Raw genomic sequence first — 14738 nt, 5'->3', positions numbered from 1 at the left:
CTTGCCCTGGCATGCTTTCGAACTGCTAGGTTGGCAGGAGCAGGGACTGAGCAACGGGAGCTCACCCCATTGCAAGGATTTGAACCGCCGACCTTTGGATCAGCAAGCCCAAGAAGCTCAGTGGTTTAGACCTTCTCTCAAGCATGAATATGCCAGCCACTGCTCACTTCCAGAAAGTGGGTGGGATGGGACTTTAAAAACAGCAATAACTTGCCAAAGGGCCATGGATGGAGCAGAAAGAGGAGTCAGGAGGAGGTTAACTGGTCTTCAACCCACCTGGTGGAATTTCTGGCTTTGCTAGTTTCAGCTTCACTCCCCCTGCCCCTGGGCACCCACGCACTCATTACTCACTTCACTCACTTCACTCCCGTGTCAGAAGAAACTGACTCAAACCACTGGCTCTGCAGAATGACCTCATTTCCATCCTCAGCTGCTTTTATCAGGTAATTTAGCTGGCAGGCAGTAATTCCCAAGCCAAATGCACCCATGCCCCACCCCTGGGCCCATGAAAGTGCTCAGTTCTAGATAAACATTGTTGTTTTAACAGTTTTCCGGGTAGGGGGAGGAATGCAACAGAGTTTGCATTTTTTCAAATAAATAAGAGATTAGATAGCACAGGGGGAAAAATAAAAGCAGCAAAACACATAATGAAACGAGTGTTTTACAGGATTTACAGAAGCAGTCTTGGTTTCTGATTTGATCCCGGAAGCCTCCTTTTCCTTAGGACATCCCTATCTTCACCAGAGAAATGTTGCAGGGTATGGAGTTATGCAACCCCCCTGAGCCAAGGGAGAGAAGTAACTATATCTTTAGAAGACATCTGAAGGTAGCCCTGTATAGGGAAGTTTTTCAATGTTTAATGTTTTACTATGCTAGAGAGAGAGAGAGAGAGAGAGAACCGCCCAGAGTGGCTGGGGCAACCCAGTCAGATGGGTGGTGTATGAATAATTAAATTTATTAAATTATTAAATTATTACTATTATTATGGTGTTGGAGGAGACTCTTGAGAGTCCCATGGACTGCAAGAAGATCAAACCTCTTCATTCTTAAGGAAATCAGCCCTGAGTGCTCACTGGAAGGACAGATCGTGAAGCTGAGGCGCCAATACTTTGGCCACCTCATGAGAAGCGAAGACTCCCTGGAAAAGACCCTGATGTTGGGAAAGATGGAGGGCACAAGGAGAAGGGGACGACAGAGAATGAGATGGTTGGACAGTGTTGTCGAAGCTACCAGCATGAGTTTGACCAAACTGCGGGAGGCAGTGGAAGACAGAAGTGCCTGGCGTGCTCTGGTCCATGGGGTCACGAAGAGTCGGACACGACTAAACGACTAAACAACAACAATGGGATAGGACATCCTTATTTTCATCGGAAGAATGTTGCAGGGTTTCTTATGCACCTAATAAATTAAATCCAACTAAATGGCATTAGAAACGTTCTTGGTCTTCCTTACCCTAAGAAACACACAACACTCTTGGTTTTTAAAATATTTTGCTCTGTTGATTGCACCCAAGTATCCTGCTCAGGATTTGTTGGTTTTTGTTTTTTTTGCAGGTGTGCGTGTATACATTTAAAAATGTAACAAGAATTGGCTGGCAGAACTGCCTTGCATTTGTTTTATAGGGGTGGGCTGTGCATCTTTTAGAAATAGATGCATTGGTCATTCAGGAAACTTGAGCCAAAGGTCCTTTGGTTCTAAGGCAAGCAAATGGCACACAATGGAGACCCTGTTCTCCAAAAGCAAACGTTCTTAACAGAATAAAGAAGTAAGGGGACAACCAGTGAATCTCTGTTGCCATTTGAAGGGCACACACATTCACAGCTTTGTTAACTCTGCCTGATGCTTTAGTTCTAAAAGCGGGAGGGGGAGGGCTTCTGGCAAAACAAGGTCCAAAAAAAAGCAATCTGTCCCTTAGATAAAATTATCTCTGTAATGCCACAAATGCAAGCACGCATTTCCAGGGGAGAATCTGCAGGCAGGAGCCTGTAACCCCTTCGCTCATTGAGGAGTCCCAAACAAAGTGGAGAGAAGCTAGACTGCATCATTTTAAGGAAATGATGTGCAGCACTTTCTCGTGACTCAGCACCCCACAAACAGCCACACCTGAACTGCCCAGGGATTCAGAGGGTGCCAATTTCAGTTTTGAAACTGGTGGTCCCACCACGATTCCAGAAACAAGAAGCTGGACCATGTTGCTCTAAATCCACCCATCCCTACCAGAAATTGTTTCCCTTGCTTCAAAAGTCACTGCGGCGTTGCAGTTGGCCCAGGATCTGCAAGGCCAGGGTTCAATCCCTACTCAGCCATGAAGCTCACTGGGTGACCTTTCGGCAGTCGCTATCTCTCAGTCAAACCTGCCGGGGAAAAATGGTTTGTGGGAGGACCCTTTTGGTACCTGGAGGAAAGGTGGAATGTAGATGTGATAGGAAATAAGTTTAAAATCATGTCAAGTCAGTTGCAGCACATAAACAGCTCTGCGTCCATCTGAGCTGCAAAACATCTAAGCTGCAAGACGACTTTTGGAAGTGATCTGTGGCACTAGTGCTGGACCTTAAGCCCTAGAAGGGGATTTTATGATACAGAAGCCATTTCCCTGCAGCTGCTTAACTTTGGACCTGGCCACTGTGGAGGAAGAGGCAGAAAAGAGCTACCTATTAACTCACAAGATTGTGAAACAGGAGCCTCTGGAAGCCAGGACTGTCACTCAGTAAATCACAATCCGCATCTACAGTTTGCTGCTGCTTTTCTGCAAGGGGAGGGCACCCACAAAGGCCTGTTGCAAACTTGCAAATTCACTGGGGCAGGTGTAAAAAAGCCCAGCTTGGAGAACCAACATCAGATATTAGTGCAGAGATTAAACTGAGAGACAACCACAAGGATTATACCACCTAAGTTGAAATCCTACAGTCAAATATTTGAATATGGCTTGCAGCTTGCTCCTTTCATCTATCTAGGGCAGTGTTTCCCAACCGGTGTTCCGCGGCACACTACTGTGCCGTGAGACATCGGCTGGTGTGCCGTGGGAGGGAGGCGGGCGAGTCGGGCGGCGAGGATCCGCGTCGAGCCGGGGGCGGCTCCGCGGTGGTGGTGCCGAGCGGCGGGGCAGCGCGCGCAAAAGGGAGGAGCGCGAGACAGCGGAGGAGGAGGAGGCCGGCATGTCCGGGCAGCAGCAGCAACAGCAGCAGCAGCAACTCCCGCCGCCGCCCCCTCCTCCGCCCGCTATCGCCGCCACCACCACAACAGCCGCCGCTGCCTCAGCTGCCGCCGTCCCTCAGTCCCTCGCTCTGCTGCCTCCTCCCACCCCGGCAAGGGGGAGGGAAAAAACTTTCACTTTTGTGCGTCCCTCCCGGCGTGACGCTGCGCGCTGACGTCACGGGGCGGGGCTTTAATGGTGGTGTGCCGCGAGATTTTTTTCCGGTAAACAGGTGTGCCGTTGCCCAAAAACGTTTGGGAAACACTGATCTAGGGTTAAGGGGAAGGGAGGAATTTGGGGTGAGGCACAAGTTCAGTAGTAAGAGAACTTGCTTTGTTCCAGATACTGTCAGCAGCATCTCCAGCTAAAAAGGTCTCTGGTAAAAAGTTCAGCAAAGCAACTTTGGAAGAGCTGCCATGTTATTAGAGACAGTGACCTGGTTCACAGGTAATGCCAAGCCAAATTATGGCTTAATGTGAACAAGCAAGCGTGGGGGATCCCAGAAAAAAGTTTGCAGCTGCTTTGCTCCTCACCTCTCATAGTAGGAGAGTAGCCCATGGGTTGACAACATTTGAGGCCGGGCTACTCTATTTTTGAGCCTTTGGATCTGCTTAAAATGGGGCAGCCGAGTCACTGTACCTCCAGAGTCAATGCCTGTACTCATCCTGAGGAAAAAAACGAACTACGGAACTCCCTGTCACAAAGAAATAGCTGTGGCGAAAGAACTGAGATATTTCCAAAGAGGGATGAGACATAGAAAACTATGTCAGTAACTGGCTTTAAGGGGATTACATCAATTCATGGGATGGGAGTACATTTTTGGCCTATAGCTCCTCTGATGGCTGGGGCTGTTGGGCGCTGTGGTTTAAAGCATATGAAGGGCAGCATTCGAAATTTGCCAGGCGCATTTTGTACCTGGCTATCGGCCATTTGTGATGTAGGGAAGATGCCTAGGCAACAACAAGATGGTCCCTAATGTCTCCACCATCTGGAGGTGGATCCTTGGATCTTTCCTGTTTTCACATAGTAACAACACATCCTGTAGAATTCCATCCATGGTATTTTATCTGCACAATCATAACGACTTTCAGGAACCAGAAAGCCCTATTGAAAAATACGACTTTCGAGCCGTTTGGTCCCAAAATGGCAACTAGACATTCCGTTTTGGAGATTATAACCCTGGTTTAAGGACCCATTTGGCACCTAGCTTATACAGTATATCTGAGTTTCTAATATTGCTGAAGGGTGTCAGGTGGATAAAGGCCGACTTAAGGCCTTGTCAGCCATCTTGAAGCAGCCTTTCCCCCAAAGAGGCAAGGTATAACTATTTTAGAATGGGGGGGGAAATGTTGTTGAAACAAAAAAGGTGTTCTCTTTGTACTTGGCTAATAGGAAATATAGACCACTTCATTTAGTGTACATTTGTAGCTGTCAGCAGGTGGTCAGCTGGAAACTGGATGGTAATCCCTTTGGTAGGGTTTTGATTTACCTCAAGGATAAAGACCAGCATGGTCAGGAATGATGGGAGCTGGAATCCAGCAAGACCCCATAGATTCCTCATTAACCATCTCTGCTGCCCTACAAACCCTTCCTTTACAGAGCTGAATATTTTTAAATTAGCAACGACCAAAACAGCGAAAAAATGAGGCAATCCTGGTGCCCTGACAGGACTTCTTGGAGTACTCATTCAAGTCTTCAAAACCAGTTTCCCCAGAGTTTAAAACTCCTTCCGACAGCGACTTTATAGAGTCGCACCCTCATGCTTTCATGGCATTAGAAGCACTAAGAGTCACCAAGGTTTGGAAAAGGTTTTACTCTGCCTTTCATAGTCAATTAAAGTACTTTTGATTTTGGGTCGTGGAATGAAACTCCCAGCCTGGGTTTTAAAGCCGAGTCACAGTAAGCCTAACTGCTTTGCTCGATGCCCTGGGCAATAAAAGGCATGGGGAATGTATGCAGCTCTGGGGTAGGGCAGATCTGCTTTGGATGCGGATGGCTCTGGGTTCAATTATCGTTATACACATTTTTGTGCAGATGCGGCACCCCCAGAACATAATCGCCCCCATTCAATACCCATTAAAAGCGCCAGCAAACAGCACAAACAACTCTGAATCCAAATGGGAAGGAAGGATCCCTAAAGGGAAGGGAGGAACATAAACATTGTTAACACAGCTGGATGGTCCCTTGGCTACTAAGGCCAGATCCAGTGGAAGATCAGTCAGCTAGCTAGCCAGCCCTTAAACAAATTTGAAGTGGGGGGGGGGTACACCTGAGGCTATTTAGTTAGGGGGGGAAATGGAGACAATAGAAAACCTTTTTTGAAAGAGAGATATTTTTATTCCTTAAATCACATCCACACCATACATTTAAAACACATAGCCCCTGCCCACCCCCCAGCAGGAATCCTGGAAACTAGTTTTTAAAAGACGCTTCAAATCGTAGCTCTGTGAGAGGTAAGCTACAGCTCTCAGGATTCTTAAGAAGAAGCCATGTTCTTTAAACATACAGTGGTACCTCAGGTTAAGTACTTAATTCGTTCCGGAGGTCTGTTCTTAAGATGAAACTGTTCTTAACATGAAGCACCACTTTAGCTAATGGGGCCTCCCACTGCCGCCGCGCCACCAGAGCACAATTTCTGTTTTCATCCTGAAGCAAAGTTCTTAACCCGAGGTACTATTTCTGGGTTTGCGGAGTCTGTAACCTGAAGCGTATGTAACCTGAGGTACCACTGTACAGTGTAGATGTGCCCACAGAATGAGCTGCAATTCCCAGAGTGGGTTAGCAATCAATCCCTCCTCCAAGGGAACACTGGGAACTGTAGCGCTGGGAGGGGAACAACCCTCAGCAAACTTAACAAACTATATTTCTTAAGGTTCTTTGTGTTTAAAGTGACATGATACTGTTCTAGAAATTTATAGTGCAGGATGCTGTATTGCAGCGATGTTCGCGGTCGGCCACGATCGACAGGTAGATCTCCTGTATGTACCTAGTAGATGGCGCATTATTCGTGGTTGATCGTGGGCAAGTAATGTCCCCGCCTCCTACGAAGTATTAGGAATGCGGAAGTAATGCTTGCTGTAGTGCTGTGTGCAATAGGGATCGTTGCTGTTTGTGGCGAGCGTATTTTCTCATTCTCCCCAACCCCCAGCTCAACAACTCTGGGCGATCCTCCCTAAGAAACACACGCTCCTTCTCCCTCCAATGACAATGGGTAGATCACTGCCAGTTATTTTATACTGGGAGTAGATCGCAATCTCTTGGGAGTTGGACGTGCTTTATTGGATCGGTCGGATGGGCTGTCTAGGATGATGGTCCAACACTGGCAAGACCAGCTCAAATATTTGATCAGTGATACAGCCCACAATGAGAGAGAGAGAGAGAGAGAGAGAGAGAGAGAGAGAGGGAGGGAGGGAGGGAGGGAGGGAGAGGGAAAGAGATCCTTCTCTGTGTAAAAAACAACCAAACAACCCTCCCCAGACTCAATTGCAACAGAGGAGCTTGGTAGATAATTAATCCACGGTGTTAAACAGTCCAACCCAGGCTATTTATTTATTTAAAATATATCCAACCTCTTGGACCAGCAAGGAAGAAGAAGAGGAGTAAGGCTGAGGAGAGTCACGATCCGGGAAATGCAACTCCTCTATGAGGAAACGCTGCTGTATTTGGGACTTTTTAGTTTAGAGAAAAGGCGAGTTAGAAGTGACGTTTATAAAATTATCACAACATTGAGAAATTGAAGAAAAGTGTTTCTCTCTCTGTGAACGTCCAATGAAGCTGAATGCTGGAAGATCAGGACGGAATAACGTAATTCTATGAAACTCACTTCTGCAGGAGGCAGTGATGGCCGCCAACCTGGATGGATCTAGAAGAGGATTGCACAAATTCATGGAGAGGAGAGGAAAGGGCTATCAATGGCTACTAGACACAATGGCCAGGCTCTGCCTCCATGGCTGGAGCCAAGCAATACTTCTGAGTCCCAGTTGCTGGAAACGACATGACAGGGTATTTGCTCTTGGGCTCTGTTTGTGGGACAAACAGGTCCCACTGAGGCATCTGGTGGACCACTGTGAGAACAGGATGCTGGCTAGATAGGCCACTGGCCTCATCTAGCAGCCTCTTCTTATATTCTGTTCTAAATCCAACTCCACACTGTCCCCAAACATAATCTTGGGCACCAATTCTTCTCCACTCTCCAAGATGCAGAAAACCACTAGATATGGCAGAAATTCAACTATAAGCAGAGCAAATGGTGCCCTCCAGATGCTTTATTAGACTACATCACCCACCAAACCCATCCAGTAACAACTGCACTGGACTACCTCCTAAGGGGAGGGGGAGGCTGATGGGAACTGTAGTTCAAAAGGGCCAAGCTGGCTGGAGGCTGTACCCCAAAACATCTGGGGGCACCAGGCTAGTGCAGGTTGAGCCCCTGTAGTTTTGCATTCATCGTACATAACCCCAGAAAACTGCCGTGCTGCCTGACTAAAGAATGAGTGAGCCATACTGTGGAAACACCTAAAACACAGAAAAAGACTCACTTCCTCTGTAAAGGACAGAAGGAATCTATCCCAACATGAGCCTCTGGAAATAATAGCCTAGTCTCCCAAACAGGTTTTCACTCATTCTGAAGAATCCTTTGCCCATCACCAGCGGAGAGGGCCACACCTCCAAGGACCGGAAGGGATATTGAGAAGGCAGCAGGAGGAGGAATTGTGACTGAAAAGTGGGGTGGGACGGCCTTTGTGAACTGGCTTACCTCATAGGGTTGCTGTAAGGCTTGCTGAGGTCATGTATACCTGGCCATTTTTACCTACCACAGGCACATTGCGTTTCTCTTTCAATGCATGAATCATCAGACTGCTTTGTTTTATATTTTAACATTCATTGAGGGGGGCTGGACTAGGTGACTCTCAAACTCTACAATTCTGTGATTATTTCCTTTTTTATTTCAATCCCAAAGGAGCTCAAGGTGGTGGCATCCATAGCTTTTTTCCTCCTCCCCATTTTACCGTGACAACAACCCTGTGAGGTAGAGTTTGGCTGAGCAGCAGGGAATAGGCCCAAGTCACCCTGTGAGCTTCATGGTCGAGTGGGGATTAGAACCCTGGTCTCTCAGATCCTGGTCCAAACACTACACCACACTGGCTCTCGCAGATTAACATTACACCTAATAGTCAGGTGCTTGGAGCAAAACAAAAGATGGATAGCTTCCTTGCCATTGTTTGAGCTTCCTGGAAGTAAGGGGTGCCAAAGCCTGCTCTAGAATTTGGAGTCAGGCTGTGGGAGGAGGCTGAGAATGGCATCAGGCTCCAGAGACCCACCCCCACTGCCAGGCAGAGTATGGTACCCCGAAGTCTTTAGAAAACATCCTGTAAAAATAATATCAATTACTTGTTTCTCTCTCTGGAAGGCGCTTCATGAGGGGCTGCCTTTAAGGTCTACTCAGAATCACAAGCAAGCCCAGAATGCAGCTGTTGACACAGACTGGTGGAAAAGGCACATTCTGCCAGTCTAAAACAACTCCACTGGCATCTAGTTCTGGGCAAGTGTTGAAGTTGTTTCCTAGAGTCCTCGCTCCACATTTTCCTGGCCTTCAGAGCTCAAGAGGTTGGTCATCCGAGAACAGACCTTTTCTCTTCTGGCAATCACCCTGTTGATGGAATGATATCCTCCAGCCTGTGGCCTACTCTGGAAGCCAGCAAAAGACTCTTTCAGTTGCCCCATCCTTTTATAGTTTCCCAATACCTTAAACATTATCAGACGCAACTGTTGGTTGCAGAACCATTTTATTGCTATTATATTTTTACCTTCCCTATGATGCTGCTTGTGTGTTCCTTTTTAATAAAAGATCATTGTAGGATTTCTGATTATCTTAAACTACCCCGAAAGTTTTTAATTGATTCCCTGCCTGCAAACCCAGATTGAGGATTATATGTTTATTTTACTTATTTATTTTTATTTCACAGAATTTGTATACTGCCTGATTGTTTTTTTAAAATAAATAAATAAATAAATAAATAAATACCAAAGCAGGTTACAAAAAGAATCAATCAATACAACTGTTTGTAAAATCAAATAAAACACTCAAAAGGTTAAAATGAGCGATGAACTAAAAACACATCAGCATTCTATGTATCTGGGTAGACACGTGTAAACAAAGATGTTTGCAGCAGGCGCAGGAAGGCCCCTGCCTGAAGTCAATAGGCAGGGAGTTCCAAAGTGTGGATGGTGTTGCAGTAAAAGATCGATTTCTTACAAATGCGGTATTATGTAGCACCTGTAACAGCGCCTGTTCTGCAGACTGAAGCAATTGCATGAACATATATGGGGCAAGGCGATCTCACAGCTAAATCAGTCCCAAGTTGTTAAGGACTTTGTCTACCAATAGCAACCAGATCCAAAAAGCAGCATTCAATAAATAATTCTCAATTTCCACATCTCATCTCTTCCAGATTTAAGAGAGCCCTCTGCAGTCGCCTTTCCAGCATCTCCCCAACCAGAATATACAGAAACTTTACAAGCACCCCCCTGCTTGCTTCTAAAACTGATCTTTGCTTTTGCTCTCTCTCTCTTTGGTCAATAACTATGCCACACACACACACACACACACACACACACTCTCTGCAAAAGCACTCAGCGGGAGTCTCTGAGCCAACAGATAACAGGCATCAGGTCCTCAGAACAGATCACGCCTTTATTAAAAGCTTTTAAAGCCCAGTGCAAGATGGACCTGTTTGGGTAGCTTGAACTGAATAGATCAGGGCATGGGGCACCCTGCCAGCTCACCGCTCATTAAATCCCGGGGTGTGGTTTAAAAGAACACAGAAACATGATTCTGCTTGCCTTTACACCTCCTCCTGACAATCATTTTGTCAAGAAGGAACAGAGTATAAAATTCAGGGCTGTACATACTAAGTAACAGCCAAGACAGACCAGTTGTGTCTGCAATTCCAGCCTGCGAAGGAAATTAGAAATAGACAGCTTAGGAAGAAAACAGTACATTTTGGTGCCAACACCACACACCAGGAGTCCTAGGCCTAAAGAAGTAGGAATAGCAAAGCAATCTACTCCTCCAAACCTCTCCCAAGGCCAGCCCTTGAGAATTAAATATATTTGTACACATACCAGCACAGGCAAGAACGAAAGGAACAGCAAGTCTAACTTTCAAACAATGATTCAACAAGGAAATAAATTCTCTCATATTGGAAGCACGGCAGGGCAACCACCATTTTAAGGCTTCAGCAACCAAGAGAGAAAAACCGAAACACCTTTGGAAGTTTACAATTGAAGTTCTACGAACTCACATGGCATCACTATCTAAACACGAACTCAGCTCTATATAAACTATCCGTCCATTTATCTGAAGCCAAAAAAGAAATGGGCGGTTGTGTGAGTAATTTAGCTGAATTAATATTAAAAAGGTACAGTTTCTATAGGCTCAAAAAACAAATAACTTTCAGAACAAATGATAAAGGACCACAGAAAGGCAGAAACCCAGGAAGATATACAACAAAGAGTTTAGTGCTTTTTTAAAAAAATTGGCCGTTTTATTACAGCATAAAGGTTTTTGTGGACTTTATCAGATGCCTAGAGCATGACCCTCTGCTATTAGGACAAAGGTTGAAGGGAAAAAGCAGTCAAAGGTTCACCTTATATTTACTCAGGATTGCTAATATGATGTTGGGATGATCAGCTACTGCTGCCCTAAAGGGTCCTTCTGCCTGCATTTAAGCACTCACTGAATAGTCACAAACTGTATTTTTATATTCCACAGCTATTTAAATCCAACATTTATTTTTCTCCTCTTTACATCCGTACATCTGAGAATCACACACCATGCACTGAGGTGAACTGTGGTCCCCAAATCTAAGCACCGTAACAAAAGGTGTGATTCTTTAAGGTACCACAAATCTCTTGGGGCAGACCCACGACATCATACATTTAAAGCACGTGGTATCCCCCAAACAATTCTGGGATCTGTAATTTCCATCTCCTGGAACCACAGTCTCCAGCACCCTGAACGAACTGCAGTTCCCAGGATCCTTTGCTTGCACTGTTACAAATGCACACACCTATCCCTCTGGAGAAGATAACAGAAAGAAACGTCACACTGTGTATTTAACAAAACTACACAGGCTTCTTTCCAACCTACAAAAGGGGATTAACACAGATGATTTAAATACAATTTCCCTGTCTCTGGATGCAAACTGGGGTGTGCATACTTTGTTGAGAGAGCATCCCTCCCCCACTCCTGTTTTAACTCTATGGCTCTTACTCCTGAGTAAACAGAGAAGATGGCTGGCTGGCACAACCTGCAACGAACCATGGTGGGGGAAAATAAGCACTTCTGGGAAATGTGGGGTGTTGGCTTGAGCCAGAGAGAGCCTGGCAGTAACTCTGCTTGCTTTCCCTTTCCAAGATCTGCTCGATCTGTTACACAACCCACAGGCAAGGTTTCTTTTGCCAGGGGGAGGAAGGGGACAGAAATAATTAATATTTAAGAAATTTCATCCATACAACCACAGAGGTCACCAACAGGAAATGGCTAGGAGTGGAGAAAGAGGAAAATGGTCAGTGTAAGGACTAGAAAACTAAAATTTTTTTGCTAGTTTTCCGGGCCCGATCTCCGCAGCGTCCCGAGAGCTGCTGCCAGTCAGTGTCGACAATATGGAGCGAGATGGACCCCAAGGTCTGGCTGCAAGTATAAGGCCGCTTCCTCTGGTCCTGAGCCCCACCTGGGAGGCTGCCCCAAATCTCCTTGCAGCCCCACTCACCTGGGAAGTTCCTTCCAGCCCCCCAGCCCCTCCTGCACCCACTTCCTTTGCCTACTCACACAGCCCGGCGCAGAAGCAGCCCCACCAAAGCCAGCCCGTCGCCGCCACCGCCATTGCCTCCTCCGCCGTACAAACCGACTGAGCAAGGCCGGAGCGCAGCGGCGCCCAGGTGAGCAGGAGCTCCTCCCGGATTGGCTGAGCGGGACGCCCCGCCCCGCCCGCACAGGTGAAGCGCACCGCAAGGAAAGGCGCGCGGAGGGGGGCGTGGAAAAGACTCGCCCCGCCCTCCTGGCCTCCTCCTTGGAGTTTGGAGGAGGGGGAGAGAGACATCCTTTCCACGCCCACCCCCAGCATCGTCAACTTGGGCTTTCCCGTCCTGCAAGGTAGCAAAGGAAATGCAGGATTCAACCCCCACCCAACCCCACCAGCTTTGGGGCAGGTCTACACCACGCCTGCAAAGTGCATCCAAAGCGCATTTGGAGCGCATGACCTCCATCAAGCAATCCTGCGAGCTGTAGTTTGTCATGGGTGCTGGGAATTGTAGCTTAGCGAAGGGGAAACTACAGTTCCCAGGATTATTTGGGAAACCTCGGGGGGGGCGGATTAAATGTGCAAAGGTGAGACAACTCTTTTTTTTGTTTCCTTATTAAGCTGATGTGGAGGAGGGTTTCAAAAATCTAGGCGCCCCGATTCTTCCACAACCAGGAGCAAAAAATAAATTATGAAAATCTTTTCACCTAGCCGCAGAGTTTAGGATATTGCTCCAAGTGTGCGTGTGCACTCATATTCAAGTACAGTATATTCCAAAAGCTTGCTTTCATAGGTGTAGCCAGGATTTGGGGGGAGGGGGAGCTGGACACCCACCTGTCACCATGGCTGGCTCTGTCTAGCTGATTTCGAACGACGTATGTCAACAACAATGTAGATTTGTATTTTAATCAGTTTTCTGTTCAGTGGTGATTTTAATTTTTTGAAAGTTTGAAATGGTTGTTTATAGCTGTTTCTACCAATATTTTTACAGTAATTGCTTTATTCTTTTTGGAAAGCAGTTTGATGTTTTGTTTGTTACAATCAAACAATGTATGTATAAGTTTTATGAAATAAAATGAGTAACCACCAAACCAAAGGGAGGTGTTGGTTTTTTAAATACTGGTCTACAGAAATCCATGATTTATATGCTGACTTTTCTAAAAGGTCTCTTTCCCAAATCTTTGAGATTGTAAGTATTTTAGGTTACCAGTAATAGCAAATTCAGCCAGGAGAACTATTCAGGTTTGGAGCCTCACAGGTGTGGGAATCTTAAACCCTTCACCCCTATTGCTGCCCGACTCTGGATTGAGGGTGAGGTGCCTGCTATTTGCATCAGAAAGACCACTCCAAAGGGACTCAGTTCCCCCACCATGGTATTCATGTTTTACTTAAAATCCAATTTGGTGAAGAATTCTTAATTTGCTCTTAGAATCTATCAATCGGGATTTGCTGCCCTCTGGTGGCTACTGTCAGTCACAGGCCACTGTGAAAAATGAAACCGTGGGCCAAATCCGCAGCCCTCGGAGGTGGCGTGCTTTCTTTTTTAACATTCGCTTATCGAGGTTTTCAAAGTACTGACAAAATAAAATACTCCAGGGGTCCCTGTGCTCAACAGATCTTGCTTCCCCACTAGGATTTCCAGGGAAGCAGACACGGCTCTGTATCTGCAGCTTCCAGTATCAATCCCCCAAACTCTCACACACAGTTCTTCCATACACAACCCCACCTAGGATGATGTGCCATCCTTGTCTCTATGGTAATCCCTTGCACATCTTATATTTCTTGGAAGTCACCCAGAGTGGCCAGCGCAACCCAGTCAGATAATAAAATTGTTGCTGTTAGTATTATTATTATTTTCATACTTAACTGGTCAGCTAAGGCCATTACCTTAACAAAGGGACTGGCTGGGCTGGTTTAGCAGCCTATTCTGCTAGATTCTACTATGCCCTGAAGATCAGGTAGATTAGAAGAAGCTGGAGACCTCTTGCTTTAAACAAAACAAAGCATAGGAACATAAGATATGGCCCGATCACTGGTACATCTAGCCCAATGTTCCCTACACTGACTGGTAGAAGCTTTCAATGGTTTCAGACAGGTATCATCTCCACCTCAAGATGCCAGGGACTGAACATGGGACCTTTTGCATGCAAAACAGATGCTCTATCCCTGAGCAATAGCCCTTCGAGGGGAGCTGGGTTAATCTATGACACCATGCCCACAAATTCTGAGGATTTGTGGGCATGGTGGCCGGGGCTCAGAAAGGCAGGTTTATGCCATGATAAATATGCTTTCAGGTGACACAAAATCTACCCCCTCCCGTTTTTCGCAGTTGCTGCAGACTAGCATCAACTATCCCTCCAGAACTGTTATCCTTTTCCAGCAGCATGACTGCAGAACCTAATACTCATTCTGCATTTGTATGAAATTAGGGTTGCCATATTTCAAGAAGTAAAAACCAAGACCCCAAAAATGTTGAGCTTTTCCCTCCTGCCTTTGAAATCCTGGTAATGTCTGGAAGGAACTGGACATATGCCAGCCCTATAAAAAATCAAGTAAGAAAGTGAATTTTTAGCATGACAGCACTCAAACTTTGGAATCCCCTGTCTGCTGACATCAGAAGAGTGCTGTCAAAATACTCTTTTCGGCCCCCTGCTTAAAGCGCTTTTGCTAAGGCAAATCTGCCCAGATACATAGACTGTTGACATGCATTTTAACCTGTTTTTAGTTTGCCGCTGGCTTTA

The 14738-nt window shown here is 46.1% G+C and overlaps 1 protein-coding gene across 2 annotated transcripts in view; it reads right to left on the bottom strand.

Annotated features, from left to right (window-relative positions):
* F11R (F11 receptor) overlaps positions 1–12336 on the bottom strand; it is a 30876-nt gene extending 18540 nt beyond the window's left edge. For both annotated transcript variants that reach the window (XM_081175469.1, XM_081175468.1), the window contains exon 1: positions 12027–12336. In XM_081175469.1, coding sequence (XP_081031595.1) covers positions 12027–12321 — 295 coding nt within the window. In that variant the 5' untranslated portion in view covers positions 12322–12336. The remainder of the gene's footprint in view (positions 1–12026) is intronic.
* Positions 12337–14738: the final 2402 nt, after the last annotated feature.

The sequence above is a fragment of the Podarcis bocagei genome, assembly GCF_964188305.1.
Source record: "Podarcis bocagei genome assembly, chromosome: 16".
Lineage (NCBI taxonomy): Eukaryota > Metazoa > Chordata > Lepidosauria > Squamata > Lacertidae > Podarcis > Podarcis bocagei.
The sequence above is the reverse complement of the archived record's forward strand: the minus strand, read 5'-3'. Positions and strand labels throughout refer to the sequence as shown.